The sequence below is a fragment of the Rhinoraja longicauda genome, chromosome 15, assembly GCF_053455715.1.
Source record: "Rhinoraja longicauda isolate Sanriku21f chromosome 15, sRhiLon1.1, whole genome shotgun sequence".
NCBI lineage: Eukaryota > Metazoa > Chordata > Chondrichthyes > Rajiformes > Arhynchobatidae > Rhinoraja > Rhinoraja longicauda.
In genome coordinates this window covers 44,035,344-44,047,345 of record NC_135967.1, presented here as the reverse complement: position 1 = coordinate 44,047,345, position 12,002 = coordinate 44,035,344, and the positions used below count along the sequence as shown (strand labels likewise).

At 47.7% G+C, this 12,002-nt stretch overlaps 2 protein-coding genes across 2 annotated transcripts in view; both read right to left on the bottom strand.

Moving 5' to 3' along the window:
* Positions 1 to 8,891: 8,891 nt before the first annotated feature.
* LOC144600689 (gap junction alpha-3 protein-like) overlaps positions 8,892 to 12,002 on the bottom strand; it is a 36,645-nt gene continuing 33,534 nt past the window's right edge. The window contains exons 2-3 of the mRNA XM_078412579.1: positions 9,397 to 10,147; positions 8,892 to 9,348 (exon numbers count right to left, since the gene is read on the bottom strand). Of these exons, the coding sequence (XP_078268705.1) occupies positions 9,069 to 9,348; positions 9,397 to 10,130 (1,014 nt within the window). The 5' untranslated portion in view covers positions 10,131 to 10,147 and the 3' untranslated portion in view covers positions 8,892 to 9,068. The remainder of the gene's footprint in view (positions 9,349 to 9,396; positions 10,148 to 12,002) is intronic.
* The window catches only part of LOC144600690 (gap junction beta-1 protein-like), an 84,925-nt gene continuing 83,048 nt past the window's right edge, over positions 10,126 to 12,002 (bottom strand). Inside the window, exon 2 of the mRNA XM_078412580.1 lies at positions 10,126 to 10,147. Coding sequence (XP_078268706.1) covers positions 10,143 to 10,147 — 5 coding nt within the window. The 3' untranslated portion in view covers positions 10,126 to 10,142. The remainder of the gene's footprint in view (positions 10,148 to 12,002) is intronic.

Sequence of the window (12,002 nt, the reverse complement as noted above, 5' to 3'; positions counted from 1 at the left end):
GGACAGAGTTTGTACCTTCTCCCCGTGACCTGCCAGGTGCTGCAGCTTCCTATCACACTCCAAAGACGTACAGGATTGTAGGTTAATTGGCTTTGATAAAGAGTGTAAATTGTGCTTGGTGTGTAGGATAGTGCTAGTGTGTGGGGATCGGTGGGCCGAAGGGCCTGTTTCTGCGCTGTATCTCTAAACTAAAACTAACCTAAACAAAGGGATCGCTGACATTTGGGGTTGAACCCATGCATTGGTCCTGATGCAGTGTCTCAGCTCAAAGTCAACAACTACGTTCCCTCCTCGGATGCTGCATAACCTGGCATTTTTGTTTATTGCTCCACATTGCAGGACCTGCAGTCTCGTGTGCCTGCGGGCACATTGAGTCTTCAATGTTCCATTACATGCTGCTTGTGCAACCTTCAATGGAACCAATAGGTGGACTAACATCATGGAACAGTACAGCCCACAATGTGTGTGCCCAACATGATGCCAAGTTAGACACAAAAAGCTGGAGAAACCCAGCGGGTCAGACAACATCTCATCATTTAGAACTGAGATGAGGAAAAACTTTTTCAGTCAGAGAGTTGTGAATCTGTGGAATTCTCTGCCTCAGAAGGCAGTGGAGGCCAATTCTCTGAATGCATTCAAGAGAGAGCTAGATCGAGCTCTTAAGGATAGCGGAGTCAGGGGGTATGGGGAGAAGGCAGGAACGGGGTACTGATTGAGAATGATCAGCCATGATCACATTGAATGGCGGTGCTGGCTCGAAGGGCCGAATGGCCTTCTGCACTTATTGTCTATTGAGAAAAAGAATAGGTGACGCTTCGGGTCTGTCCCGCTGAGTTACTCCAGCTTTTTGTGTCTATCTTTGGTTTAATCCAGCATCTGCAGTTCCTTCCTACACATGATGCCAAGTTAAAATAATCTCCTCTGCCTGTGTGTGATCCATATCCCTCCATTCCTTTCATATCCATGTGGCCATCTAAAAGCCCCTGAAATGTTCCATCTGTCTCCTCCACCACTCCTGCCTTGCACATCTTTAGATTTTGCCTGTCTCGCCTTAAAGCCGTGCCCTCTTGCCTTTGACATTTGTACCCTGTGGGGGGGGAAATGGTTCCAACTCAGTTTAGTTTATTGTCACGTGTACCGAGGGCAAGGCTTTTGTTGCGCGCTAACCAGTCAGCGGAAAGACTCCCATGTTTACAATCGAGCCATTTTACAGTGAATAGATACGTGATAAGGGAATGCGGTTTGGTGCAAGGTAAAGCCAGCAAAGTCCGATCAAGGATAGTCCAAGGGTCACCAATGAGGTTGACAGTATTTCCTGACTGCTCTCTGGTTGTGGTAGGATGACTGTCTACGCTATCTACAATCTCATAAATGTAATATTTCTATCTGAAGAAGGGTCTCCACCCGAAACATTCCCCATTCCTTCTATCCAGAGATGCTGCCTGTCCTGCTGAGTTACTCCAGCATTTTGTGTCTTACCACAACCTCTACAGTTCCAGAGAAAGTAATCCGTGTTTGTCCATCCTCTTCTTTTTAGCTAATGCCCTCTAATACATTGCCTTATAGCTAATGCCCTCTAATCAAAGCAGCATCTCCTAAACCTTTATATCATTCGATGTTATCTTTGATATCAGTGATATTAAAGATAATGTCTAAGCCCATTACTGCCAAATATTGGTTTTGAAAGCTTTTGCCACAGGTTGCCTGTCTAAAACACACAATTCTGCTTAATGCGTGCACACAGTTTTTCTTAAAATTTGGGCGGCACGGTGGCACAGCGGTAGAGTTGCTGCCTTACAGCGCTTACAGAACCGGAGACCCGGATTCGACCCTGATTATGGGTGGTGTCTGTACGGAGTTTGTATGCTCTCCACGTGACCGCGTGGGTTCGCTCCCAAGATCTTTGGTCTCCTCCCACACTCCAAAGACGTACAGGTTTGTAGATTAATTGGCTGGCTTGGTATAAATGTAAATTGTCCCTTGAGTGTGTAGGATAGGGTTAATGTGCGGGGATGGCTGGCCAGTACGGTCTCAGTGGGCCGAAGGGCTCGTTTCCACACAGTATCTCTAAACTAAATTGCACTGGTGAAAGTGTACATCTCATTTTCTAAGTGGAAAAGTATTTGGGTGGAGTTGGAATTCAGGGAAATTACATTTTTAAATGTGCTTTTGCTTTGACTAAATCTTTCTCATCGTTTTTCATTTAACTGCACTGACTACATCATTTGATATAAAAAGTCCTCTTTAAATTTCCCACTATAGCATTTTGCTTCTGCTATTCCTTCAATACACTGAGTATCTAGGCAGACAGGGTGGGTATTTCCTCTTATAGACGTAGATACACAAAGTTTTTTTTGCACACAATTCAGTAGAAGTATCACTATACTTATAAGCACATCTTGGATTCAGTACAAGTGTCTGGGAATAGTACACTGAGACAGAATACTCTTGTATAAAGTCTCAGTGTAGAAAGTGCAGGCAGTGAAGTAAGCTAATGGCATGCTGGCCTTCATAACGAGAGGATTTGAGTATAGGAGTAAAGAGGTTCTTCTGCAGTTGTATGGGGCCCTGGTAAGACCACATCTGGAGTATGCACAGTTTTGGTATAATTTGAGGAAGGACATCCTTGTAATTGAGGCAGTGCAGCGTAGGTTCACGAGATTGATCCCTGGGATGGCGGGACTGCCGTATGAGGAAAGATTGAAAAGACTAGGCTTGTATTCACTGGAGTTTAGAAGGATGAGAGGGGATCTTATAGAAACATGTAAAACGATAAAAGGACTGGGCAAGCTAGATGCAGGAAAAATGTTCCCAATGTTGGAGTCCAGAACCAGGGGCCACAGTCTTAGAATAAAGGGGAGGCCATTTAAAACTGAGGTGAGAAGGAACTTTTTCACCCAGAGAGTTGTGAATTTGTGGAACTCTCTGCCACAGAGGGCAGTGGAGGCCAAATCACTGGATGAATTTAAATGAGAGTTAGAGCTCTGGGAGTGGAAGTTAGAGAGTGGAATCAAGGGATATGGGGAGAAGTTGGGCACAGGTTACTGATTGTGGATGATTAGCCATGATCGCAATGAATGGTGGTGCTGGCTGGAATGGCCTCCTCCTGCACCTATTTTCGATGTTTCTACTATTACTATACACTTGTACTGAATCTAAAATATGCTAATGTTTCTACTAAACTGTATGCAAAAAAGAAATTCACTGTACCTCAGTACTTGTGTCAATATAAGTACCATTGACCTATTGAAGTGCTGGAGTAACTCAGCGGGTCAGGCAGCATCCCTGTAGAAAAAGGATAGGTGACGTTTTGGGTTGAGGCCGTTCTTCAGGCAGCTTCTCTTGTGAGCTGTTGGGTGGGAAGGAAACGGTGGTGAATGGGGTCAGCTGTTCTTCCCTCTTCCTCTGCCCTATTCTTCTTTACGAACAGGTTTGAATTTCCGAAACCAAGATGGCAAATGTTCAAAATCAGTGCATGTCAGACCCAATGCTGTTTATAATTGAATATTGAGTCATAAATTCATCAGTCATCGGAGCAGAAATGGGCCATTCGGCCCATTGAGTCTACTCCACCATTATGAACATCGACTTCTCCCACTTTAGATAGTTCCTCTGTCCCTCTCTTCCCCTCCTCCTTCCCAGATCTCCCACTGTCTTCTTGTCTCCACCTATGTCCTTCCTTTGTCCCGCCCCCTTGACATCAGTCTGAAGAAGGGTCTCGAACCGAAACGTCACCCATTCCTTCTCTCCTGAGATGCAGCCTGACCTGCTGAGTTACTCCAGCATTTTGTGAATAAATACCTTCGATTTGTCCCAGCATCTGCAGTTATTGTCTTACACTACTCCGCCATTCGATCATGCCTGATCTACCTTTCCTTCTCAACCCCATTCTCCCCGTAACCTTTGACGCCCTTACTGACCATTCTCTGCTTTAAAAATACCCAATGACGAGCCCTCCACCCTCATCTGTGGCAATGAATTCCTCATAACTTTCTGACGAAATAAATTCCTCCTCGCCTCCTTTCTAATCGCACGTCAGAGTTCCAATGATGCTAATTCTAAAATCTCTATTTGTGGATTGATTTTTTTTTTGGATATAGGACCTAACTCCAATGTTCTCAATGTTCTTTCTCTGCCTTTCCGATTGTCTAAATGTGGATTAAACACTTGCCCCAAACTTTGTCACCCTCTACCCTCATCCTCACTCAACTCTAATCATTTTGCTATTAGGAGTCATACTTCACTATAAATGATGAGTTTATAGAACAGGCATAAAATGATGTTGGCTAATATACAGAGGCATGTCCGAATGCAAAGATACATCTTTATCTTGTCGGGCGGCATCTGTATGAAGAATATTAACTCTTCGGTTCAATCCGTCTTTCATTTTGACCAGAGTAGTATTCTCAGTATTTTCTGTTAGTAATTTTGGGCTTCCAAACTCTGCTGTATTTTGTGTTTTTAATCCTTAGCTGCCCTGTTCATGTGTTCTTAATCTCATTTTGTATAAAGTATTGGATTTCACAGTGGAGTTTAATGCAAAAGAGATTTACTCTCTGATTTGGCTGAGCCTCTAATTCAATAAGCTGCTTACACAAACCACTGTTCATTGAATAAAAGTTGCAAATATAAACATCTATATAATGAGCCTTGTGTTTTTGCAGTAATTTGTGTAATAGGGCTTTTACTCAAACGTCTTGCGAAATCGCTATTGAAATTGTATCGTTATTGGGTGGCAAGGTGGTGCAGCGGTAGAGTTGCTGCTTTACAGCGCCAGACACCCGGGTTCGATCCTGATTACGGGTGCTGTCTGTACAGAGTTTGTACATTCTCCCCGTGACCTGCACAGGTTTTCTGCGAGCTCTGGTTTCCTCCCATACTCCAAAGATGTACAGGTTTGTAGGTTAATTGGGTTGGTTAAATTGTCCCTAGTGTGTGTTGGATAGTGTTCGTGTACGGGGATCGCGGGTCGTCGTGGACTCAGTGGGCCGAAGGACCTGTCGCTGTGCTGTATCACTAAACTAAACTAAAATAAAGGGGGAAATGAACAAACTTCTCGCCCCCAGTTGGTCTTCAGTGGTTTGAGTTTTCTGGCGCTGTGAGGCAGCAGCTCTACCGGCTGCCCCACTGTGATGAAATGAGATTTACTTTGTCACCATCTTTTGTATGGATAAAATCTTGCTTAGAATCCAAAACGGTGAAGTAGCAGGGACACAACACAAGAACAGTCTAGCTGGATCAGTTAACACAGTCACGTGTAGATTAAATTATCAAGGAAACCATGTCAGGTCGGCAAAGACAATTGGCCTTAGGGGGTTTTGGCCTGGATTTTATCGTAAAAGTACTAGAGGAATATTAGTATCTCTATTCTGAAAGCTGAAATAGGGTAACGAATTCTAGTAATCACGCATGCACGGTTCAACGCTGGAATTTAGAAGGATGAGAGGGGATCTTATTGAAACATATAAGATTATTAAGGGATTGGACACGTTAGAGGCAGGAAACATGTTCCCAATGTTGGGGGAGTCCAGAAGCAGGGGCCAAAGTTTAAGAAAAAGGGGTAGGCCATGTAGAACGGAGATGAGGAAAAACCTTTTCAGTCAAAGCTGTAAATCTGTGGAATTCTCTGCCTCAGAAGGCAGTGGAGGCCAATTCTCTGGATGCTTTCAAGAGAGAGCTAGATAGAGCTGTTAAAGATAGTGGAGTCAGGGGGTATGGGGAGAAGGCAGGAACTGGGTACTGATTGAGAATGATCAGCCATGATCACATTGAATGGCGGTGCTGGCTCGAAGGGCCGAATGGACTACTCCTGCACCTATTGTCTAATGTTGGAATAATGAAGTTGTCTGAGCTTCCTGTTTATCCAAACATTTCACTTTAAGGATATCTTCTGAAAGGGTTGAAACCGGAAGACTTGGATCTTTATACTTCATACATGCTGCACTTATGTTATGGATACCTATTGGGGGCAGCACGGTGGCGCAGCGGTAGAGTTGCTGCCTTACAGTACCAGAGACCCGGTTTGATCCAGACTACGGAGTCTGCACGTTCGCCCCGTGACTGCGTGGGTTTTCTCCGGGTGCTCCGGTTCCCTCCCACACTCCAAAGTCGTACAGGCTTGGAGGTTAATTGGCTTTGGTAAAGATTGTAAATTATCCCTAGTGTGCTGGACTGTGCACGGGGGTCGCTGGTCGGCGTGGGCTGATGGGCGCCTGTTTCTGCGCTGTATCTCTAAACGAAACTTTATCAGAAGTATGGAATTGCTGGATGTAATTTTACAAAGTCGTCATGAATCCTAACCCCATGCCAAACTTTAGAAGGGATCATTAACTTTCCGTGTAGTGTCTTAATTCTGCCGATCCGTGGAATTAATGGAGACATAAAACTACAAGTAGTGAATTATCTTCAACATTTTTCTCTTTTATCTCATCTTTCTTTCATTTTATTTTTCTCCTTGTACATGGCGTAATTACTTTAACATGACACTTGTGAGTACCAGTTCTTCAGCACAGTTTAAGGTGAACACAAAATATATTATAAAACGAGTATCCCCGCATCAAAATACAATTTTAACAACTGTAGTTTCTACCAAAATAAAAGCAATCAAATCCATGGACAAATGCAAAGATAATGAATGATTGAACCTGATTTTTTTTGGGGGGGTGTTTCTGACAACAAAATCTCAGTCAATGAAGTTGAGAAGATTTGGTCAGGTAGCGTTGAGTTGTGAGAAGGAGATGGTTTAGCAGGTCAGACCCCCTGATGTGTCCTTGAACATTTTCGTCAAGTATCAATGAAGAACAGTTGTCACGAGAAAGGCTTGTACCAAATAATTTTGTTTGTCTGTCAACAGATAACACAAAGCGAGAAATCCATGCCAAAACCAAGGCAGTGTATCATCGTGACTTCAACCTAATGAAGAATTGCAATGCCAGTTTTGCCTGCTTCAATAGGAAATGTTTTGTTTCCTGAACACTTTTTTTTAATAAAGACAATAATCCTGTAAACCTTCCAGTATTTAAGAGATTGTAAAAGGTGTCCAAAGTTGACACTTATAAAATGATCGAAACACTGGGTTTTAAACGAGGTACTTCTGAAAATGCAAAGCTGATGAAAAAGAGTAATTTTGTTCCTTGAGCCGTGCTCTTTGTAGTGTGATTTCTTCTTTGGTGGCCCCTCAGAGTTGATGATGACTTGGTCCCCAACAGTTCTATGAGTTTTGAAGTGAGAACCAAGGGTAGACCATGTAGCCCTTGTCTTTGGTCTTCCTACCAAGTTGACTGATTATTGAATCTCAACATACCTTGTGTCCTCTGGAATGTTTCTCCATTTCCAACAGTCATAAGTGAGGCATCTCACGCACGAGTGGAGATGTTTCCTTTTGTTCTCGAGGGTTTTGAATATGTCCTTCGGGTCTTCTCTCCCTCCTTCTGGAGGTCTCGTCGAGTGCTTGCGTGGGGATTCTAGTGTTGGGCAGGAGGGGAGGTGGTCTTGCCACTGGATCTGGTGGAGAAGGCCAAAGCCTCAGCTGAAGAAGTCAACGTTGGAGTGGATATCAAACCCAGGTGTGGCTTTGGAGAGAAAGCAGAAAGTGTGTTGCAGAGAAAGTGTTGGTGATATTTCTCCACCAAAGTGTCGGCCACACATTGTCCATCTCTCCGTGGTACACTGGCTGGAAGGATCTCCCTCTCTCACACACACACACGCACACACACACACACACGCTTGGCGTTCTTGTCTTTTTCTCAAAGATAGACACAAAGACACAAGGCAGCATCTCTGGAGCGAAAGGATGGGTGAAACATTGGGTCCGGACCCTTCTTCAGATTTTTCAGCGTTTAGTTTAGGGATACAGTTTGGAAACATGCCCTTCGGCCCACCGAGTCCGTGCCGACTAGTGATCCCCGCACATTAATACTATCCTACACACATTGGGGGCAATTTACATTTATACCAATCCAGTGCATCTTTGGAGTGTGGGAAGAAACCGGAGAAAACCCATGCAGGTCATGGGGGGAACGTACAAACTCCATAGTCGGGATCGAACCCAGGTTTCTGGTGCTGTGCGGCACCAACTCCACCTCTGGATGCCTTTTCTTTTTTTTTGTCCTCTAGCCAGGAGTTGTGGTGGCACACAAAGAAATAGTTGTGACTGTCACTGAGAGAGTGGGTGAGATATCGCCAGTTAGTCACATTGACTACCGGCATCTGGTGGGTCATGTCTGTGTGGGTCAGCTTTGTGGATAACCTTTATCTTCTAGATAATTAGTGCAGAGCATCTTCTCATGTGGACTTCAGAGAGGAATCAGCAGTGGGTGGGTGGAGAGGGCTGGTGTGGGAAAGGGGGGTGGGGGGCTGTTGTGGGAAAGGGGGGTTGGGTGGGGGAGGAGGGGGGCTGGTGGGGGAGGGGACTGGTGTGGGAGGGGGAGTGGGTGGGGGAGTGGGTGGGGGTGGGGGAGTGGGTGGGGGGCTAGTGTAGCAGACGGGGTGGGGCTGGTGTAGCAGAGGGGGTGGGAGGGGGGGTTGGTGTGGGAGAGGGGGGTGGGTGTGGGAGAGGAGAGTGGGTGTGGGAGAAGGGTGTGGTGGGTGGGGGGGGGGCTGGTGTGAGAAGGGGTGGGTGTGGGAGGGGCTGGTGTGGGGGAGGGGTGGTGTGTGAGAGGGGGGTGGGTGGGGAGGGAGATGGGTGGGGGATGGTGGTGGTGGGGGAGGGGGTGGAATGGTGGGCGGGCTGATGTGGGAGAGGGGGGTGGGTGGGAGGGGGCTGGTGTGGCAGAGGGGGGTGGGGTGGGTCAGGGGGGGCTGGTGTGGGAGAGCGGGGCTGTGTGCAAATGCAAGTCTGCTCTGTGCTCCAACACAGCAGCGAGTGTAACCAGCAACACATACACATCAGAGACGACTGCAGGCAGCAGTTTTGTCGTGGCGTTGAGTGGGGGTTTGGGCTGGTGGTCAGGGTTGGGTTCTCTGGGGCGTTGTTGAGTGGGGACTGGAATGGTTTGTGGGACACCCTGTTGGTGTCCTGCTGGTGTCCTGCTGGGATCCTGCTGGGGTCCTGCTGGGATCCTGCTGGGCTAGATGGCCAGGTCGTCGGTCTTGCTGCGGCCGCTCAGCTTGCTGCGGTCACTGTCGCGCCTCTGCTCGGCGAGTGGGCTGTGTTTGGCGGGGGCGGGATCCTCCTGCTTATCCTCCTGCTTGTCCTCCAGCAGGGCGAAGTTGTCCCTGTTCTGCTTGCTGGACAGGTTGCCGGTGTAGGGGTGGCGCACGGGCTCGGGCTCGGGCAGCGGGGGCACAGCGTAGCCGTGGCTGGCGAAGTAGTGGTAGCTGGGGGCACAGGGGGGCATCATCTCACCGCTGCCCACTGCCCCACTCTGAGCTCCGCACGCCGCTGGCAGCGCCAGCCCCTCTCCCCTCCTGCTCCTCCTGTTCCTCCTGCACTTCTTGAGCCCCAGGTGGCAGATCTCAATCACGTTGAGGAGGAGAGACAGACAAGCCATGGCCAGCATGAAGATGATGAATACGGTCTTCTCTGTGGGGCGGGAGATGTAACAGTCCACAGTGTTGGGGCAAGGCGTGTAGCTGCATTTGTAAAGCGGCTTCAGCTCGAAGCCGTACAGGTGATACTGAGCCCAGATGAAGCCGACTTCGAACAGGGTTTTAAAGATGATGTTGAGCAGGTAAGTGCGCAGGATCACCCCCTTCAACATGACTCTGCCCTGCTCGTCCGAGCCCGGCCCTTTGGTGTTGCGCGCGTTCTGCATCAGGGCATCCTTCTCCCCGGCCGGGTAGGCACCCAGCTTCTCCCTCTCCCTCAGCCTCTGCTTCTCCTCCATGCGCACCAGGTGGAAGATGTGGCCCAGGTAGACCAGCGTGGGCGTGGACACAAAGACAATCTGCAGCACCCAGAAGCGGATGTGGGAGATGGGGAAGATGCGGTCGTAGCAGACGTTCTGGCAGCCAGGCTGCTTGGTGTCGCAGGTGAAGAAGGACTGCTCGTCCCCCCACACCTTCTCCGTGGCCGTGCCCAGCACCAGGATGCGGAAGATGAACAGGGAGGTCAGCCACACCTTGCCCACCACCGTGGAGTGCTCCTGGGCACTCTCCAGCAGGTTGCCCAACAAACTCCAGTCACCCATCCTTGCCTGTTTTCAGCCTGGCGGGAAGAAGGAGGAAAGGAGATTCAGTGTGAGTCACATTCCAGCTCAGTTTTGGTAGAGTCATAGTGTGTGTGTGTGTGTGATACAACGTGGAAACAGGCTCGTCAGCCCAACTTGCCCACAACCTGCCCCCACACCGGCCAATATGTCCCACCAGTCACAATTGAAATGGTTTTGGATTTATTCAATAAGCAGAGTAAACCAATAACAATATTTTTATTCATGATGGATCAATGAAAGATACAAACACACACGTACACACACTCACACACACTCTCACTGACACACACACGTACACACACTCACTGACACACACACACACTCTCGTATTCTCATTCATACACATACACACTCTTACAAACAGTCACACTTTTGTTCACACAATCGCACACTTTCACACCTCTCACATATGCACTCGCACACACTCACTCTCACATGCACTCTTTTACACATTCACACACACTCCCTCACAGAAGCTGTCTCATACATACACACTCCTTCATACACACTCCTTCACACACTCTTTCTCACACACTCACGCACTCTCAAACACTCTCACACAGAGGCTCTCACACACATTCACTCTTTCTCACACACACTCGCATGCTCTCAAACACTCTCACACATAGAGGCTCTCACACACACACTCTCAAATACTCTCAAACACTCTCACACACAGGGTCGCACACACATGCTCTCACTCTCAAATACTCAAACAGAGACACACACACACGCATGCGCGCGCACACACACACACGCACACACACGCACACACACACTGAAGATAGACACAAAATGCTGCAGTCACACAACGGGACAGGCAGCATCTCTGGAGAGAAGGAATGAGTGAAGTTTTGGGTTGAGACCCTCCTTCAAACCCAAAATGTCACCCATTCCTTCTCTCCAGAGATGCTGCCTGTCCCGTTGAGTTACTCCAGCACTTGGTGTCTATCTTCGGTGTAAACCAGCATCTGCAGTTCCTTCCTACATATACTCTGAACCTGTTTCTCTCTGAGCCCCATATATACATATATGACACAAAATGGTCCACTTTATGTGGATTTGTGCCCTCCAGTACTTCTAACGTTGTGATACCCATGCTTTTCCCTTTATACAAAGGGGGAACCCGACATGGGGGGACTACTGAGAACATGTGGGACCTGTGGTGGTTGGGGAGAGGGGAAGGGGGTGGACGAAGAAGAGACCAACAATATTTGAGGGTACTTTCTGACTTTGTCTGTGACCTGTGACACAGATGTTGCCAGGACTAGAGGGTGTGAGCTACAGGGAGAGATTGAGCAGGCTGAGACTCTATTCCTTGGAGCGCAGGAGGATGAGGGGTGATCTTATAGAGGTGTATAAAACCACGAGAGGAATAGATCGAGTAGACACACAGAGTCCCGTGCCCAGAGTAGGGGAATCGAGGAACAGAGGACATAGGTTTAAAGTGAAGGGGAAAAGATTTAATAGGAATCTGAGGGGTAACTTTTTCACTCAAAGGGAGGTGGGTGCATGGAACATTTGGTTTTGTGTACTGCGTATACAAAAACAAAGAGTTTCACTCTGCCTTCACGGTACATGTGGCAATAAAGTGTCTATCTATATTGGAACATGACAGAGAGAGAAATTTAAAATGCCGAAGGTATTTATTCACAAAATGCTGGAGTAACTCAGCAGGTCAGGCAGCATCTCGGGAGAGAAGGAATGGGTGACGTTTCGGGGCGAGACCCTTCTTCAGTAACTCAGCAGGTCAGGCAGCATCTCGGGAGAGAAGGAATGGGCGACGATTCGGGTCGAGACCCTTCTTCAGTCTGAAGAAGGGTCTCGACCCGAAACGTCGCCCATTCCTTC